This window comes from Mobula hypostoma, chromosome 14, assembly GCF_963921235.1.
Source record: "Mobula hypostoma chromosome 14, sMobHyp1.1, whole genome shotgun sequence".
NCBI lineage: Eukaryota > Metazoa > Chordata > Chondrichthyes > Myliobatiformes > Myliobatidae > Mobula > Mobula hypostoma.
The window spans coordinates 72,990,454-73,009,527 of record NC_086110.1 but is presented as its reverse complement, the minus strand read 5'-3'; the positions used below and the strand labels follow the sequence as shown (position 1 = coordinate 73,009,527).

Here is a 19,074-nt window from a genome sequence, read left to right as displayed (position 1 = left end):
CATGTCACCCAGCAATCCCCCGATTTAATCCTAACCGAATCAAGGGACAATTTACAATGGCCAATCAAGCTTCTAACGGGGATGTTTTTTCACTGTGGGAGGAAGCTAGAGCATCCGGAGAAACCCAAGCAGTCACGGGAAGAACATACAAACTCAGGCATGACACTATAACATAGCAATCTGTTAAGGATTAATGTTTCAGATCGATGACCTTTCATAGGTTTGCAAAAAGTGAAAACACTTTGAGTATCTCAGAAAAAAGATGAAATCAATATTCCTCATAAAAAAAATTTGAGTAAGCTGGGAGACTACAATTAGCAGAAGCGTGAAGTGGAGAGCTGTTTGATAAATTAACGGTTCCCCATCATTATTGATTCAGGTTCTCTCATTCTCACGGCCAAAACTTCTGCAGGTTCTGGTGACGTTATTTTCTCTCCGTAGATGCTGCCTGACCTACTGAGTATTTTAATATTTCTAACATTGGCAGGAGTTTGTTTTTTGAGCTTGTTCTTGCAGTTGAACAGAATTATTCTGCATATATTGATTTAATAGTCCTTGGTGAACTTGTCACAGAAATGTACAGTGCCTGAATTTCTTTTTTTGCCATTTACTTTTGATTCATTTCAAGGGCATTTTCTTTTATTTGTTGGTGTCAGACCAAATTGGGGCGATGAAGGTGATTAAAATAACTTCCGACTGGTTTGCATCATGTACGTTTTAATCAGGAGTTCCCAACCTTTTTATTGCTATGGTGAGGTGAGGTGAGGTGAGGGATCCGTCATTCAGCGTTGACCATGGATCTCAGGTCCCAGCTGTCCATATCGTATGCCAACCTGAGCAGTACACGTTGCCCATGTAGCAAGACCCCCCTCTCCATGCAAAGGAACGACAGAGACCAATGCAGCTTGGTACTGGCAGCATTGCAGTAGTTGCCAGTCAGTGATGAACTCAATGTAGGACTGATTATGGACTCCAGCTCCAGATTTTTCCTTCAGGGTTTACTCCTGAAGCCTTCCGATTGAGTGGGTATAGCCTCAAGGCAGTGGAGATTTGAGTTTAGAGTTTTCCTTCTTCTAGATGAGCTGCCAACCATGGCTGTGAGCCACATCTGCCCTAAGCGATTGGTTTTAAGGCACTAGTAATCTGCCCTTGCCCCTTCTCCTGTCAGTAGAAGTGGTTTCTCTGGGCTTAGTAGCTAAGCCACACATAAAGACCAAGAGCTGAACTTGGTTGTCAGAGGCTCTAGGGGGGGCATGCCATTGGGAGTATTTAATAGGTGGTGGGAGCTTGTCCCCATTACCACCTCTGCCTGTAACAACCTTAAGGAACCAATCCCATGGATCCCTATCATTAACCGAGGGAGCTGCGGCCCCAGGTTGGAAATCAAAATTTACCACACTCAGTAGCCACTTTATTAGGTACACCTGTACACCGGCTTAGTAATGCAAATATCTAATCAGCCAATTACGTGGCAACTGCTCAATGCAAAAAAAAAGTAGACATGGTCAAGAGGTTTATTTGTTGTTCAGACCAAACATGAGAATGGGGAAGGAATGTGACCTAAGTGACTTTGACCACGGAATGATTGTTGATGCCAGATGGAGCGGTTTGAGTATCTCAGAAACTACTGATCTCCTGGGATTTTTACGCACAACAGACTCTATAGAGTTTACAGAGAACGGTGTGAGAAACAAAAAAACATCCAGTAAGTGGCATTTTTGTGGGCAAAACTGTCTTGTTAATGAGATATCAGAGGCAAATGGTGACAGGAAGGTGACAGTAATTCAAATAACTATGAGTCACAACAGTGGTGTGCAGAAGAGCATCTCTGAACACACATATTGGTACCTCGAAGTCGATGGACTACTGCAGCAGAAGACCATGAGCATACACTCAGTACCCTCTTTATCAGGTACAAGATATACCTGCTTCTCATTTGCTGAATTTTTAACAGTTGCCTCAGTTCACGGCAGTCAGACGCACACAATAAATGCCCGTTTTCTTTGCACAGGTATATGACAAAATATTGTACACTTGAATTAAACTGCTTTATAAAGTCATTAAATGTTGAAGAAAGTAGATCTTAGTGTGTCAGACAGCATCCATGGAGAGTGAAACTTGAGATACTGATGAGCTTTACCAGAAATGGACTAAGAAATGAAATGTGTTTTATGTTGTTGAAGAAGAAAGGGGAGGAGAAAAGAGAAGCTGTGTGATGAGCCCATGAGAGAATGATTGACACTTAGTCTGGCTGGTTGAGAGAGGGTGAGGAGGAAATCTCTGGAACAGATGTATATGGAATGAGATGAATTAAATCTGTACCTAATAGAAGAACTAAAAGGATTGAGTGCTGGAAATGTGAGATCAAACCTTGATAGCTAATCATTTGAAGTTACTGGAGGAACTCAGGCAGCATCCATGAAGGACAGTGGACAGTTGACGTTTGGGTGAAGACCCTTCATCTGGACTGAAGGATAGAAGGGAGATGGGCAATATGAAAAGGTGGATGAAAGGGGTGGAGCAAAAGCTGGCAGGTGATGGGTGGATCTAGCTGAGGATGAATTATAGAGAGATGGAGGAGGGAGAGTGGGAATAGTGACAGAGACACAGGTGATGGGTGGATCCAGGACAGGAGGTGATAGGCAGATGGAGGAGGGGAGATTGGGAATAGTGACAGTGGCTGGGAAGTGATGGTAGAGGTGACAGAAGGCTGCAGATGACGGAATCTGATAAGAGAGGGAGGTGGAGTGTGGAACCATGTGAGGGAGGTGGGAAAGGCAGATAGAATAGTGGGGGGAGGGGACCCAGTGGGAGCGGTGTGTGGGTGATGGGCAGATATTGGAGTGCGGGGGGGGTCACTGTGGAAGGGCTGTGTGGGTGATGGCCAGACAGAGTAGGTAGAAGAGGGGAGAGATACAGGGTGTGTTGTTCAAAATTCCGCATTTCATCTTTCCTTTGATCATCGAAAGCTGTTGAATTTTGTGTAGAGTCTAAAATATATTGATATGCCATGCTGAAGTTGGGCATTCGTTGAGAGACAAGAGACTGCGGGTGCTAAAATATGGGCCAACAATTAATGTGCTGGAGGCACTCGGAAAGTCAGGCGGCATCTGTGGGGGGGGGGAATTGGACTGTTAGAGAATTGGCTCAAAACCCTTCATCTTCATGTGAACCTGTCTAGGCGAAGGTCTCAACTCGAAATGCTGACTCGTCTTGTTTTCCTCCACAGATGCTACCTGGCCCACTGAGTTCTTCCAGCATTTTGTTGTTTTTTTCTTGCTTCAGCCTTATTGATGTGTATTGGAACAGTGTAGGAAGTCAGAGAGAAAGGGATTAGTAGTGGGAATGTAATGGCGAGTTGTCTAGGAGCTCTGGATCACACCCATGCAGACAGAGTGGATCTGTTTGATGAGGTAATTTCCCATTTTCTCTCTAGTGACTGTGAATGCATTAGATACGGTCACAGTCCAAAGACGTTAGTAGGTTAATTGATCATTGTAAATTGTCCCGTGACCAGGCTAGGGTTAAATTAGTGGGTTGCTAGGTGACGTAGCTCGAAGGGCTCGGGAAGGGTCTGTTCCAAGTTATATCTGTAAATAGTTAAATAATACAGTGAACCATTCACTTTCCATTACAATCACCTCAGGCAGTCAATATTGAATTTTCTTTAATAACTCCCTCCGTATTAAACAGTAAGCCCTCAGCAGGTTCTATCTGTCATCTGAGTGAATCTCTCAAGGTCAGAGATGATGATTGTGAGTGGCAAAGAGGAGAAATAATGCTCCCCGGGGCAACAGCAAACATTCAGGCTGTGTCAGAAAATTTATATCTGGATTCGGACCACTCCAGAGAACTGTAAGCTGGAGATTTCGAACAATCAGTCCTTCAAAAACTCAGCGAAACTCAATGAATTACACATGCACGTGCTGGTCCCTCGGGTAACTGTAATAAGTAGGTGACATTCCACAGGGTCTGAGCAATACTAGGAGGGAGCTGCTTGCCACAATCTAATCCTGCAGATTTTTTTGGAGGGTGTTACTTATGAAATAACAAGAATTAAATCAGTCTACGAAATGCACAACATGGTGGGACAAACTAACTCTATCGAACCTGATCTTTTCACCATTTTAAGGTACCTGGGATTGAGGTAGAGACTGGATCATAAGACCATAAGACATAGGAGCATAATTAAGCCATTCAACCCATTGAGTTTTCTCCACCATTCCATTATGGCTGATTTATTTTCCCTCTCAGCCCCATTCTCCTGCCTTCTCCCCTAACTTTCGAAGCCGTGACTGATCAAGAACCTATCAACCTCTGCTTTAAATATAACTCAATGACTTGCTCTCCACAGCTTCTCAATTCCACACATCCTCTTCTCTGTTCTAAATGGACTTCCCTCTATTCTGTGGCTGTGCCCCCTCAAGCCCTAGATTTCTCCACTATAGGAACCATCCTCTCTACATCCACTGTATCTAAGCCTTTCAATATTTGATAGTTTTCATGAGATGCACCCCCCACCATTATTCTAAACTCCACTGAGTTTAGAAGAATCAAGTTAATAGGGCTATCTAGTCCTGTATATGTTTTCACAGAAATGAGATATACTATAACATGGAATCTAATTCAGGGTTTGGCAAAAGAAGAGAAGATGATTATGGATTAAAAAGAAGTCACAGATCCCAGGAGTAAGTTGCAGGCTGGAAAGTAATTGAAAGTTTTAGGGACCTACATATGCAGAATAACAAATAGCCTGGAGTGGGTTACAGGCTAGAATCTCATTGAGGGATTCTGAGGGCTTAATAACAGATGCCTGGGAGTGTGTTGAAGGCTAGAATCTAATTGAAGGGTCTGGGGCTTCAAGTGAAAGAAATGGATACATGATTGTGCTAGCAGCTACAATCACACTCAACAAATAAGGAGCATCTCCTTCCCCTTTGCTTTTAGATTTCTGAATAGCCCACGGACCCGTGAACACTTCCTTGTTATTCCACTTTTGCACTATCTGTTTACTTGATGTAATAATAATGATAGGTTTTTGACCTGTACTGCTGGGGTGGCGGGGTAGAAATATGGCTCTATCAAAGGAGGTGTAAGGCAGCCCTTCCCCCTGCTACTCTGCAAGTCACCCTTGGACAAGGTATAGCATCTGCTTAGCCCCCGATCACGGTCACGTGAAGCCATGGGAGCTGGTGTTGGATGGTCGTATGAGCAGCTGGTGCATAACACAGGTCCTGGTTATGTTACTACCAGACAATCTCTGAAGGGTATTGATAATAGCTGGGGTAGACATAGACATAGACATACTTTATTGATCCCGAGGGAAATTGAGTTTCGTTACAGCTGCACCAACCAAGAATGGAGCATAAGTGTAGAAATACAAAAACCACAAACAATCAAACAACAATATGCAAACTATGCCAGATGGAAATAAGTCTAGGACCAGCCTATTGGCTCAGGGTGTCTGACCCTCCACGGGAGGAGCTGCAAAGTTCGATGGCCACCGGCAGGAACAACCTCCCGTGCCGCCCAGTGTTGTATCTCGGTGGAATATGGCTGGAGCCCAACAGCAAAAAGTTCAATATCCAGGCTACAAACACGTTCCTCAATCGTAATATGACCAGGATTGCACCATCCGTTGTTAACCAGAACAGCAAGCCCCCAACTCCTTTACGCTTACCACTCTCAGTGCACTTCAGGTCAGCCCAAACGGTCTGGAAGCCCTCCATGGAAAAGTTTTGGTCGGGTATGTCCTTGTGCAGTCCAAGTGGAGAACTCCTCTTCTCCATAAGTCTCTGTTGTCTTGACCCGGTCCTCTTTCCTCACCTTTTTGATCCCCCTCTGCATCCTCTGTGTTTTCCTCCAGATTTCAGATTTCAGGTCACCCATTGTATAAAGATGCTGCCAAAAGAAGGTAATGGCAAACCACTTCTGTAGAAAAATTTTGTCAAGAATAATCATGGTCATAGAAAGACCGTGATCGCACATGTCATACGACACGGCACATAACGAACGAACACTCCCAAAAAACACACTTCACATCAGGCCAGTGATCATTCTGATTCTGAGTACCTGACGGAGGGGCTCAGTGGGGTTTATTTATAGAAGTACATATCGAGGAATAAATCACAGATCAACTTTATTCACTGTATAAATTTACATATATTAGGAATTTGCTGCGGTGTGTTGGCACGACATACAACATAAACCAACATTTAACAACTATAGAGAAAAAAGAATTATATAAAAATAAAGTTAAAAGTACAGGTAGGGAATAAAATTTGCATAAATACATAAATACCACCATGTATTTACAATGCAAGTAGCATTATAAAATAGGTTTAAAGTGTTTACAGTGTAGTAACGGGGCAATAGATGGAGGGGGTGGTTGTAGGGGACTAACTAAAATGGTTAATTAGATTAACTGCACATAAAATGCTGGAGAACTCAGCAGGTCAGGCAGCATCTATGGAAATGAATAAACAGTTGACGTTTTGGGCCGAGTCCTGATGAAGGGTCTTGGTTCTAAACATCGATTGTTTATTCATTTCCATAAATGCTGCCTGACCTGCTTAATTCCTCCAGCATTTTGTGTGTTTTGCCTTGGATTTCTAGCATCTGCAGATTTTCTCATGTTTGTGATCACATTAACTGCTTGGGGGAAGAAACTTTTAAGCTGGTGTGAAGTTTTTGTTTTAATACCCTTATAGCGCTTTCCAGAAAATAGTTTTTGGAAAAGACAGTTTGCTGGGTAGGAAGCATCTGCGATGATTATTCCTGCCCATATTTCTGGACTCATGCAAATCCTACAGTGATGGTAGACTGCAGCCAATGACTTTATCATTTAACAATGTAATAAATTACACGTTAGAATTTAATTCAAGGTTTTAGTGATTTATATCTGGAAAGATGTGGTTACAGGAGGCAGAGAGGTGGCTACAGGATTGCTTTGAGTCAGTGGACTGGGCTATGCTCAAGGACTCATCAGAAGATCTGAATGAGTACACCATAGTTGTTACACTTCCTAAAAATAGTCGTAGACAAGTGTGTACCCTACAAGATCAGTCCGAGTCTTTCACAACCAGAAGCCTTGGATGAACCATGAGATCCGCACTCCACTACTGGCTAGATCAGAGGCATTCAGGTCTGGTGACCAAGTGAGATACAAGAGGTCCAGGTATAATCTCTGGAAAGCCATCTCATGGACAAAGTGGGAATTCCAGACTAAACGAATAAACGAAGAACGTTTAACAGCTGTGGCAGGGCTTGAATGCTATCACCTCTTACAAAGTGAAACCAAGCGACATAGGTGACAACAGGGCTTCAGTTGCAGGTGAGCTCGATGCCTTCTAGGCTCACTTTGACCATTAAAACATGAATGAACCTTCACAGACTCCCACAGCTCCCAGTGACTCTGTGATCTTAGTCTCTGAGGTTGATGTGAGAGCATCCTTCAGGAATGTAAACCCATGGAAAACATCTGGCTCAGACTGGGTAGCTGGCCAAGTACTGAAGAGCTGTGCTGTTCAACTAGCTGGTGTGTTCACTAATATCCTTAACCTCTCACTTTGGCAGTCTGAGATACCTAACTGCTTAAAGCAGGCTTCAATCATACCGGTGGCTAAGAAGAACATGGTAACCCACCTCGATGACTATCGCCCATCCGCACTTACTGTACTTCCACTGTGATGAAGTGTTTTGAGAGGCTGGTGATGAAACACACCAACTTTTGCCTGACAAATTACTTGGATCTGCTCTGATTTGCCTAACAATACAACAGGTTCACATCTCGACAGCATACACCAGTATGCTCTTTATTGACTATAGTTCGACATCCAATACTATCATCCCCTCAAAAGTAGTCAATAAGTTTCAAGAGCTTGGCCTGTATACCTCCTTGTGCAATTTGATCGTTGATTTCCTCACCTGCAGACCTCGGTAGTTCAGACTGGCAACAACATCTCCTCTACGATCTCCATCAGCACTGGTGCACCACAGGGCTATGTGCATACCTCCTGCTCTATGCTCTATGACTGCATGGCTAAGCACTTCTCCAAAATGCTGTATTTACATTTGTTGATGACAACTGTCATTAGCTGAACCAAAGGCGATGATAAATCAGCATATACAAGAGAGACTGAAAATCTAGTTGAATGATGTCACAACAACAACCTCTCACCCAAATGTCAGTAAGACCAAGGAGACGATTATTGAGTTCAGGGGGAGGATGTGTGCTGGAGAGTATATCGATTGGTTGCATCACAGCCTGGTATGGAAAATCCTACAATAAATAATAGATCTGGCACAGTCCATCATGGGTAAAGCTCTCCCCACCATTGAGCACATCCACAGAAAACGCTGTTGCAGGAAGCAGCAGCCATCATCAGGGACCCCACCATTCAGGTCATGTTCTCTTCTCACTGCTGCCATCAGGAAGAAGGTATAGAAGCCTCACGACTCACACCACCAGGTTCAGGAACAGCTATTACCCCTCAAACTGGCTGTTGAACCAGTGGGGATAATTTCACTTAACTTCTCTTGCCCCATCATTGAAATGTTCCCACAACCTATGGACTCGCTTTCAAGGACTCTTCATCTCGTGTTCTCAATATTTATTGCTTATTTATTTATTATTATTATTTCTTTTTTCTTTTGCATTTGCACAATTATTGGTTGTCTGTCTGCCCCGTTGGGAGTGGTCTTTCATTGATTCTATTATGGTTCTTGGACTTACTAAGTATGCCTGCAAGAAAGTGAGTCTCAGGATTGTATGTGGTGACATATATGTACTTTGATAATAAATTGACTTCAGACTGGATAATAGATGTCCAGGATTGAGATAAAGGGTGGGATTTAAGTAAGTGGCTGTGCATCTACCAAATGTGGATGAAATCATTGTATGCTCTTTATCAAACACAATAATAAGTAGTTAGCACAATACTTTACAGTGCAAATGATTAGAATACAATTCACGCCGGTCTTTATTAGGAGTTTCTATGTTCTCCCATGGCTGGTTATCTTCCAAGTGGTCTGATTCATCGCACATTCCCAAGACATATGGGTTAGGTTGTGGGCATGCTATGTTGGCACTGGAAGCATGGCAACACCTGCCACCTGCCCCGGTACGTCCTTGGACTCTATTGGTCTTTGACACGAGTGGCACATTTCACTGCAGGTTTCTATATGACTGTGACAAACAAAGGTCATCTCTATGTTTTATCTTTTATTTTTACCTGGTGGCATTGTGGCGCAGTGAGTAAAGTCACTGCCTCATGGTGTCAGAAAACTGGGCTTAGTCCTGATCCCTGGTACAGTTCTCTCTGTGACTGAACCGATTGTTCCCGTTTCCTCCCACACCTCAATTAATGAGGTCCCTGTAAATTTCCCTCCTCCCCCAGTGTGTGCATGAGTGATAGAATTGGGAGGAGTGTGGTATGGTATTACGAGGAGAGTTTCTTAAAACATGACTAAATGTAGGAATAGTGTAAATGGTAACTCGGTAGTGGTGTACACTCGGTAAGTGGCATGGATCAAGTGGACAGCCATAGATCAAGAGAGCGGGCCTAATACATGTGGGGGGGCATAACTTTAAGGTGTTAGGAGGAATGTGTAGAGAAGGTGTCAGAGGTTGTTCATCCAGAAAGACATAGATGTGTGGAACATGTTGCCAGGGTTGTTTGTGAAGGCAGATATATTAGAGACATTTAAGAAACATAGATAGGTGCATGGATTGAAGAAAAATGGAGGGCTATGTAGGAAGGAAGGATTAGATAGATCTTGGAATTGGTTAAAGGCTTTGCACATCATTGTGGCCTGTACTGAGCTGTACTGTTCTATGCTCTACACTCAGTGGCCAGATTGTCGGGTACCTCCTGTACCTCAGAAAGTGTCCACTGAGTGTATGTTCATGGTCTTCTGCTGCTGTAGCCCATCCACTTCAAAGTTTAACACGTTGTACTTTCAAAGATGCTCACCACTATTGCAAGGTGTCATTACTTGAGTTACTGTCACCTTCCTGTCAGTTTGAACCAGTCTGGCCATTCTCTTCTGACCTCTCTCATTAACGAGGTACTTGTGAAAGCATCCTGACTCCCGCATCACTGCCTGCTATGGGAACTGTACTTCTTTCAATTTCAGGACTTTGCAGAGAGTGGTGCGGACAGACCAACACATCTCTAGATGTGAACTTCCCACTATTCAGGATATTTACAATGACAGGTGTGTAAAAAGGGCCTGAAGGATTATTGGTGACCCAAGTCATGCCAACTGCAGACTGTTCCAGCTGCTACCATCCAGGAAATGGTACCGCAGCACAAAAACCAGGACCAACGGGCTCTGGGGCAGCTTCTTCCACCAGGCCATCAGACTGCTTAATTCACACTGACACAACTGTATTTCTATGTTATATTGTCTACCCTATTGTATGTAATATTGATTATAAATTACTATAAATTGCACATTTAGCCAGAGACGTAATGTAAAGATTTTTACTCCTTATGTAGATGAAGGATATAAGTAATAAAGTCAGTTCAATTCAATTCATCCACAGAATTGCCACTCACAGGGTGTTTTTTTTTTTGTTTTTTGCACACTGTCTATAATCTCTAGGGTCTGGTGTGCATGAACATTCCAGGAGATCAGCAGTTTCTGAGATACTCAAACCTCCCCCTTCTGACACCAACAAGCATTTCACAGTCAAAGTCACTTAAGAACACATTTTTCCTCATTCTGATGTTTGGTCTGAACAACAGCTGAACTTCTTGATCATGGTTTTATGCAATGAGTTGTTGCCACATGACTGGCAGATTAGACAGTTACATTAATAAGCAGGTGTTAGATGGACCTAATAATGTGGCCACTGAGTGGATGTTCTAAATGGGTGTTCAATGGTCTGTGTAGATTTGGTTGGCTAAAGGGCCTATGTCTATGTTGTACCTCTCTATGGGACTCATTTCTCTAAATTCTTAACCAAATTCTTGCTGAACAGGACAATGCTCTGAATTGGTGTTTCTTTAATTCTGCTGGTGTTGGAGCTGGCTGTTAATTCTTAGATTAAACTGTCTAATTGTTATTTTCTTTGCAGTTTAACAATTACTTACCTGCTTGTATTTTAAGTAGTTCTTATATACATATAACAGTTTCATTTGTGGTTATACAACATATAAATCTGGAAAGCTATGGAAGCTTCTTTGTACTGCATTTATTTGAATAATGACTTTCACATAGGTTAACTCTTGCCTCTAAATTAGAATGGAATTTTTGTTATCTATGGGTATAAATGGTTGAAGATGAAGCAGTGCCACCTTCTTAGTATCTTAGTCTTTAAGCCTTCTGCTCCCGTTTCCTTTGTTCTAAGTGTTCTCACGTGGCCAAGTGGTTAAGGCATTCAACTAGCAACCTGCAGGTGGTGAGTTCGAGCCCCAGCCAAGGCAAAGTGTTGTGTCCTTGAGCAAGGCACTTAACCACACAGAGCTCTGCGACGACACTGGTGCCAAGCTGTATCGGCCCTTGCCCTTCCCTTGGACAACATCGGTGTTGTGGAGAGGGGAGACTTGCAGCATGGGCAACTGCCGGTCTTCAATACAAACTTGCCCAGGCCTGCGCCCTGGAGAATGAAGACTTTCCAGGCGCAGACCCATGGTCTCAGAAGACTAACGGATGCCTTATGAACACTTAACAAAACGTTTGTGACGCGTCAAGTTTTGTGCCTCCTTCCTGACTTCTGAACAAACCTCGGATGGGAAAAAAAACTCAGAATCCACTGGTAACAATGTTACAACAACCTTTATACGGGTGATCATTTAAATTTGAAACTTACTGCCTTAAACAAATCTCGGCAACAAGTATATTCACTGTCAACTATACCATTCTTAGTTAACTGTGGAATTGCTATTTCCAGCACTTTGATTAAGCTGAAAGGAGCTCAAACTGCACAGATGTTTGGCTGGATTATTTATCAGAAAATTGAATCCTGTGAGTAAGATATACAGGGTCAAATCCACTCATTTGACATCAAAGGTACAACACATCACTGTACAGATTTACTCCAACAGAGTGTCACCTAGTGAGCATTTAATTCTACCAGCATTGATTGCCCGGCAATATTAACCAGCCAAACTCATTCTTCATAAGTACTGAAGGTAATCTCACATTTTGTTTGAACACTATCTGAGGTTACAGGGCAAGGGATCTAGGACTGAGATGAGGAGAAGTTTCTTCAATTAGAAGAACATAGAACAGTACAATATCATAAAGGCCCTTCAGCCAATGATGTTATGCTGACCTTTTAACCTAAACCAAGTTTAATAAAACTCTTCCCTCCAACATGAGCTTCTATTTTTCTTTCATCAAGGAGTCTCTTAAATGCTCCTATTCTCCCTGCCTCCATCACCACCCTAGGCAACATGTTCCATTCACTCTGTACAAAAACATTCCTCTGACACCCCCTCAATACCTTACTCCAATCAGCTTAAAATTCTGCTCTCTGTTATTACTTTACTTTATTATCGCCAAACAATTGATACTAGAATGTACAATCATTACAGCGATATTTGATTCTGCGCTCCCCGCTCCCTGGATTACAAATATTAAATATTAAAAATTAGTAAATATTAAAAATTAAAGATTAGCCATTTATGCCCTGGGAAAAAAGACACAGACTGTCCAATCTATCTATGCCTCTAATCTTCCCCTACACTTCTATCAAGACACCTATCATTTCAAAAAGAAAAGCCTTGGCTCGCTCAACATTTCCTCATAACGCATGTTTCCTAGGTATCCTGGTAATTCTCCCCTACACCTTCTCTAAAGCTTCCAGATCTTTCCTATAATGATGTAACCAGAAGTGAACACAGTACTCCAAGTGTGGTCTCACCATGGTTTTATAGAGCTGCAACATAACCTCATGGCTCTTGAACTCAATCCCCCAACTCATGAAGGCCTATCACACCACAAGCCTCTTAACCACTATATAAAACTTGCATGGTTATTTTGACATAACAATGGACTTGGACACCACACTGCTACACCGTTCAAGCAAAGTCCTGTTCAAACATAGAGTGGGGTTTTACCTCCAGTGTCCTTACATTTCCACAGCATCGCTACCAAGACAGCAGTAGAATCAGCTGAGTCCAATTTTCATAGAGATTGGCAAAGTTTGGGAAATATTGCATGTTTTCTAAGCTGGTGCACAAAATTTTAATTGTGAGATTGTGGATCCAATTAAGGCCGGATGTCAACCATATCCGATTGATCACGCAGTGAATCGATTGGTCCTCCAATGTGCGGAGGGATCTCTTTTATGGTTGAGGGCTTTTGAGTGTGCCTGTCTTTCACCTCGGCGTTTCCGTTCATTTCTCCCAGCGCACACTGTCACTAACGTGACTCAGTAAAAGTGTTCAGTCATACTACTCTGCTTTTGTTCTTGCGCTGCATGTACGTAACAGGATGGAGCTCTGTATTGCAGGATTGCCACACTTGAAGGCAAACTGTTTTCCTGCTGCAGTGAAATCCCAGCATTCAGTGATGCCTCTCACCCCTTTGTTGTGTCAGAATGCCAGTAACAGAGCACTTTGTGTCCTTTGTGCATCAGTGGCAAGTATTCAGCCATCAGCCATATATACCATAGATCATATATTAATGATTTGATGTCAGAATCGGAATCAAGTTTATTATCACTGACATATATTGTGAAATTTGTTGTCTTGTGGCAGCAGTGCAATGCAAAACATAAAATACAATAAATTACAGTAAGAAATATATAAAAAATTAATAAGTACTGTAAAAAGAGCATAAAAATGGTGATATCATGTTCATGGACTGTTCATAAATGTGATGCTGGAGGGCGGTAATCAGTTCCTGAAATGCTGTGTATGTATCTTCAGGCTTTTGTACCTCCTCCCTAATGGTAGTGATGAGAAGAGAGCATGTTCTAGGAGAACATTGAGATGGATGCCACCTTTCTGAGGCATCTCCTTTTGAAGATGTCCTCAATGCTGGTTGAGTTTACAACTTTCTGCAGCTTTTTCCATTCCTGTAGAGTGGCCCCTCCATACCAGGCAGTGATGCAACCAGTCAGAATGCTCTCCATGGTACATCGGTGGAAATTTGCTCGAGTCTTTGGTGACATACCAAATCTCCTCATGTCCCTAATCGAAAGGGGCACAATTTGAAAATCTGCAGATGACACAAAAGAGGAGAGATAGTGAACTGTGAGACCGTGAGGAAATACACACCAGCTTATGACATAGGCAGCAAGATGGCAGATGACATTAGTTACTAAGAAATGCAGTGTGTCATTTTGGGAGGAAAGAAATAAAAGAGATAAATAGATTATATATGGGAGGTTGAGGATGTGTATATGCTATTCATTAGAAGGGGTTTAACTGGCTGGAAAGATGGTTATAGAGTCATAAAGTCATTGAAAAGTACAGCATAGAAACAGGCTCTTCGGCCCATCTAATCCATGCAAGCTATTTAAACTGCCTACTCCCACTGACCTGCACTGGGACTATAGTCCTTCATACCCCTACCATCCATGTCCCTATCCAAACTTCTTTTAAACGTTGAAATCAAACTCTCATGCACCACTTGCACTGGTAGCTCGTTCCACACTCTCATGACCCACTGAGTGAAGAAGTTTTCCCTCATGTTCCCCTTAAACTCTTCACCTTTCACCCTTAACCCATGACCTCTAGTTGTAGTCCCACCCAACCTCAGTGGAAAAAGCTTGTATGCATTTACCCTAATTATACTCCTCATAATTTTGTATAACTCTATCAAGTCTCCTCTCAGTTTTCTACATTCCAAGGAATAATGTCTAACCTACTCAATCTTTCCATATAACTTAGGTCCTTCAAGCTTGGCAATATTCTTTCAAATTTTCTCTGTACTCTTTCAACTTTATTTACATCTTTCCTGTACGTAGGTGAACAAAACCACACACAATACTCCAAATTAGGCTTTGCTAATGTCCTATACAACTTCAACATAACATCCCATCTTCTGTACTCAATACTTTAATTTATGAAGGCCAATGTGCCACAAGGTTACAAAGCCTCCAGTATCCTGTGGGTTATAAATCGAGGCATTGAGTACAAGAACAAGAGACTTACAAGAAACCTTAATAAAATATTGGTTGAACCACAGCTGGAATCTTAGGTGCAGCACTTCAGGGAAAATGCTTTTGAAGATGGTGTCGCAGAGATTTATTGGACTGATTCCAGAGATGAGAGGCTTTAGTATGGCTCGATTGGAGCAGCTGGGGACTTTCTTCTTGGATCAGTTTTTTCCTCTGCCAGAATGTTGTTCGGTGCTATTAAGTCGAACTTGTTCTCCTTGCAGACAACCATGTTCACAAATCGCGTGCTCAGGTAGCCGTCAGAATCCGCGACATCAACGACAACGCACCGGAACTCGCAGAACCGTATGAGGTGGATATGTGTGAAAATGCAAATTCAGGAAAGGTGGGTGGCTTTCAGTAACCTCTTCTGACATTCTGCAGAATTGTTCCACAGAAAATACGGCAATGGAGTGAATGAGATAATGGAAAGTTAGTGGTTTCTTTGTGATTGTGGAATATATACAGTATCTCATAATGCTGGAATGCTACAGTGACCATTATTTATTTACTGCCTGTTACGGCAATTTTTGTTGATGTTTAGGGCAGCAATGAAGATCCTCCGTCTCTACCTGTTTAGAAGAATTCTTCATTGCTGTTTCAGTAACAATTGTAGAGTTATAAGCCCTGAGTTGAACCCCCAAACCTGGAGGACACAGTACCCTTTGTCCTCTACCCTTTGACCTATTTGGCATGGGTGACCCTACCAAGAGCCAAAGCACAAAGCCCTGACTCCAGCCAGCATAGCTCTCCGGGTTACTGAGGCAGGCAGGTCTCCAAGCCCTCCGGGTTCTTTTGGAGAAGTGGCCATTAACCCACCAAGAATAGTAGAGGTGTGCAAGATGATTAGAGGCATAAACTGAGTGGACAGCCAGAACTTTTGTTTTCCCAGGGCGGAAATGGCTAACACAAGCGAGAATAATTTTATGGTGATTGGAGGAAAGTACGGTAGGGGAGGGATGTTAGAGGTACGGTCTTCACATTCAGAGTGGTGGGTGCACGGTACACGCTGCCAGGGCTGGTGACAGAGACATGTACAATAAGAACATTTAAGACATAGGCACATATGTGGAAGTAAAATTGAGGGTAATGTAGGAGATCTTAAAGTAGATTAAAAGCTCAACACAACATTGAGGGCCTGTACTGTGCCATCATTTTCTATGTTCTATGTTAAAAAAGGTAAATGTTGTTAATTAGTTGTCTTCAGATGGGAACAACCAATGTCCATTCATTGCAATTAATGAACATAGATTAAATCTTATCTTTTTCTTCCCTATTGCAGCTCATTCGCACAATTAAGAGCATAGACAGAGATGAAAATGCCAATGGACCAAAGTTCTACTTTAGCATGGCACAAAATCAAAATTTTACAATAACACCGAGTGGCGGTAAGTGTTCTTTTTTTTTGTCAACACTCTGCATAGTTTTGAAAACATTCTTACTTGTTTCAGAGGATGATCATCCATCAGAACTTAACACCAAGTCATGTGAAGCAGTGGTAGTCAAATGACGACAAGTCTACCCAAAAGGACAGGTTTTAGGTTGCTCCATCAGAGGGAGAGAGTTGTAGACACAACCAGCTCTATCACGGGCACAAGCCTCCCAATCATTGACATCTCCAAGAGGTGGTGTCTCACAAAGGTGGCATCCATCATTAAGAACCCTCACCATCTTCTCATTGCTATCATCAGGGAGGAAATAGAGGAGCTTGAAGACACACACTCAAATGTTTTAGGAACAGCTTCTTCCCCAATGTCATCAGATTTTTGAACCATCTATGAACCCATGAACACTACCTCACTATTCCTCTTTTGCACTATTATTTATTTGTTTATTATCGTAGCTTATGGTAATTTTTTTTGTCTTGCACTGTACTGCTGCCACAAAACATCAGATTTCACAGCATATGACAGAGATAATAAATATGATTTTGATTCTGGTTCAGAAGAAGCAGACAGCTTCAGGGTTGGTATTCCAGTGTAGGACCATGGGAGCTGAAGATGTTGCTTCTACTGTTGGTTTAGTGATTGTCTACAAGCTGGAACAATGTGGAACTGGAAGACCGTGGAAATACTGATGAGCTATAGGCTGGAGGAGATTGCAGAGAAGCCGAGGTGTCATACCACAGGGTTGGGAATGAAGATGAGTGTTAAGGAGAGCTGCCAGATTAGGAGTCTGTGGGAAAGTGAATACCTTAACTGCTTTACTCCACTGAAATACTTTTAAACATAGAACATAGAACAGTCCAGTACAGAATAGGACATTCAACCCACAATGTTGTGTCAAACTTTTAACCTACTCTAAGATCAATCTGACCCTTTCATTTTACATAACCCTCCACTGACCTATCATCCCATATGCCTGTCAAAGATTTTCTTGAATCTCCCCAGTGTATCTGCCTCTACCCCCATCCCTGGCAGCACATTCCATGCCACCCTCTGTGTAAAAAAAACAAACAAACAAACAAACAAACTGCCTCTGACAGCCGCCCTATTCTTTTTTCCAATCACCATCAAGTTATGCCCTCTTGTACTCTTGGAAACTGATTATTGGAAACACAACTAGTTTATAGAAACATAGAAAACCTACAGCACAACACAGGCCCCTTCGGCCCACAATGCTGTGCTGAACATGTATCTACTTTAGAAATTACCTAAGGTACTATTAAGCTCCATATACAATGCTCAGTAATTTCTCACAATGAACCGATGATTTCTGTATTTGATTGAAAATAAAGATAATAGAGTACACAGGGGACACAATAGACTGAAGCCTGAAGCAACAAACAATTGGCTGGAGGTTGAGCAGCATCTGTGGGGAAAATGATCTGTTGACATCTTGAGTTGAAAACCCACACCATTTGTAATTATTCAACCTGAATCATTATCTTTCATTTTCCCCCACATAGGCTGGTCGACCCACTGAATACCTGCAAAAAATGTTTGTTCATCCTGTACAACTATTGGAAAGATTTTGTCCTGATGAAGGGTCTCAGCCTGAAACGTCAGCTGTTACTCTTCTCCGTGATGCTGCCTAATTTGCCGAATTCCTCCAGCATTTTGTGTGTGTTGCTTTAGATTTCCATCTTCCGCAGAATTTCATGTGTTCATAAATATTTGGAACACTTGCCCTGCCTTGAAGCACAGATAAAAATTCTAAGGGTTTTCTTTTAATATTATTTCAGAAAACACACTTATTATTCCAAAGACAACTTCTCCAACATCATTGTTCCTCCTCAGTACTACATACTGGTATACCAACCTTGAACACTACCCCTTCATCATTCTCTCCTCATCAGTCCTGATGAAGGGTCTTGGTCCAAAGCATCAGCTTTATTTCTTTTGACTTATGCTGCCTGACTTGCTTTGTTCCTCCAACGTTTAGTAGGTGTCTCTCTACATCTGTCCTCTTACTCCACAAAATCCCCTCAAAATCAGAATCAGGTTTAATATCACTGGCATATGTCATCAAATATGCTGTTTTGTAGCAGCAGTACATTGCAATACATAATTTAAAGAACTAAATTACTATATATATAGTGAGGTAGTCTACACTAGTTTATTATCCATTCAGAAATCTGATGGCAGAGAGGAAGAAGTTGCTTCTGAAGTGATGAGTGTGTGCCTTCAGGCTCCTATAACTCCTCCTCCATGGAAACAATGAGAAGACGGCATGTCCTGGGTGACCAGGGCCATTAATGATGGAAACCGCCTTTTTCAGGCATCACTTTTTGAAGTTGTCCTCAGTGCTGGGGTGCCTAGTACCCATGCTGAAGCTGGTGGAGCTTACAACTTTCTGTAGCTTTTAACAATCCTGTGAAGTGGCCCCTCCATACAAGACAATAATGCAATCAGTTAGTATGCTCACCATGTACATCGGTAGAAATTTGCCTTTAGTAACGTACTTAGTCCTCAAACTCCAAAGGCAATATAGTGCTGTCTCTCTGACCAACTCCT

The 19,074-nt window shown here is 42.2% G+C and overlaps 1 protein-coding gene across 4 annotated transcripts in view; it reads left to right on the top strand.

The window, feature by feature from the left end:
- Positions 1 to 19,074, top strand: part of LOC134356339 (cadherin-11-like) — a 253,898-nt gene that overhangs the window by 201,859 nt on the left and 32,965 nt on the right. For all 4 annotated transcript variants that reach the window (XM_063067233.1, XM_063067230.1, XM_063067232.1 and 1 more), the window contains exons 9-10: positions 15,343 to 15,464; positions 16,401 to 16,506. In XM_063067233.1, the coding sequence (XP_062923303.1) occupies positions 15,343 to 15,464; positions 16,401 to 16,506 (228 nt within the window). The remainder of the gene's footprint in view (positions 1 to 15,342; positions 15,465 to 16,400; positions 16,507 to 19,074) is intronic.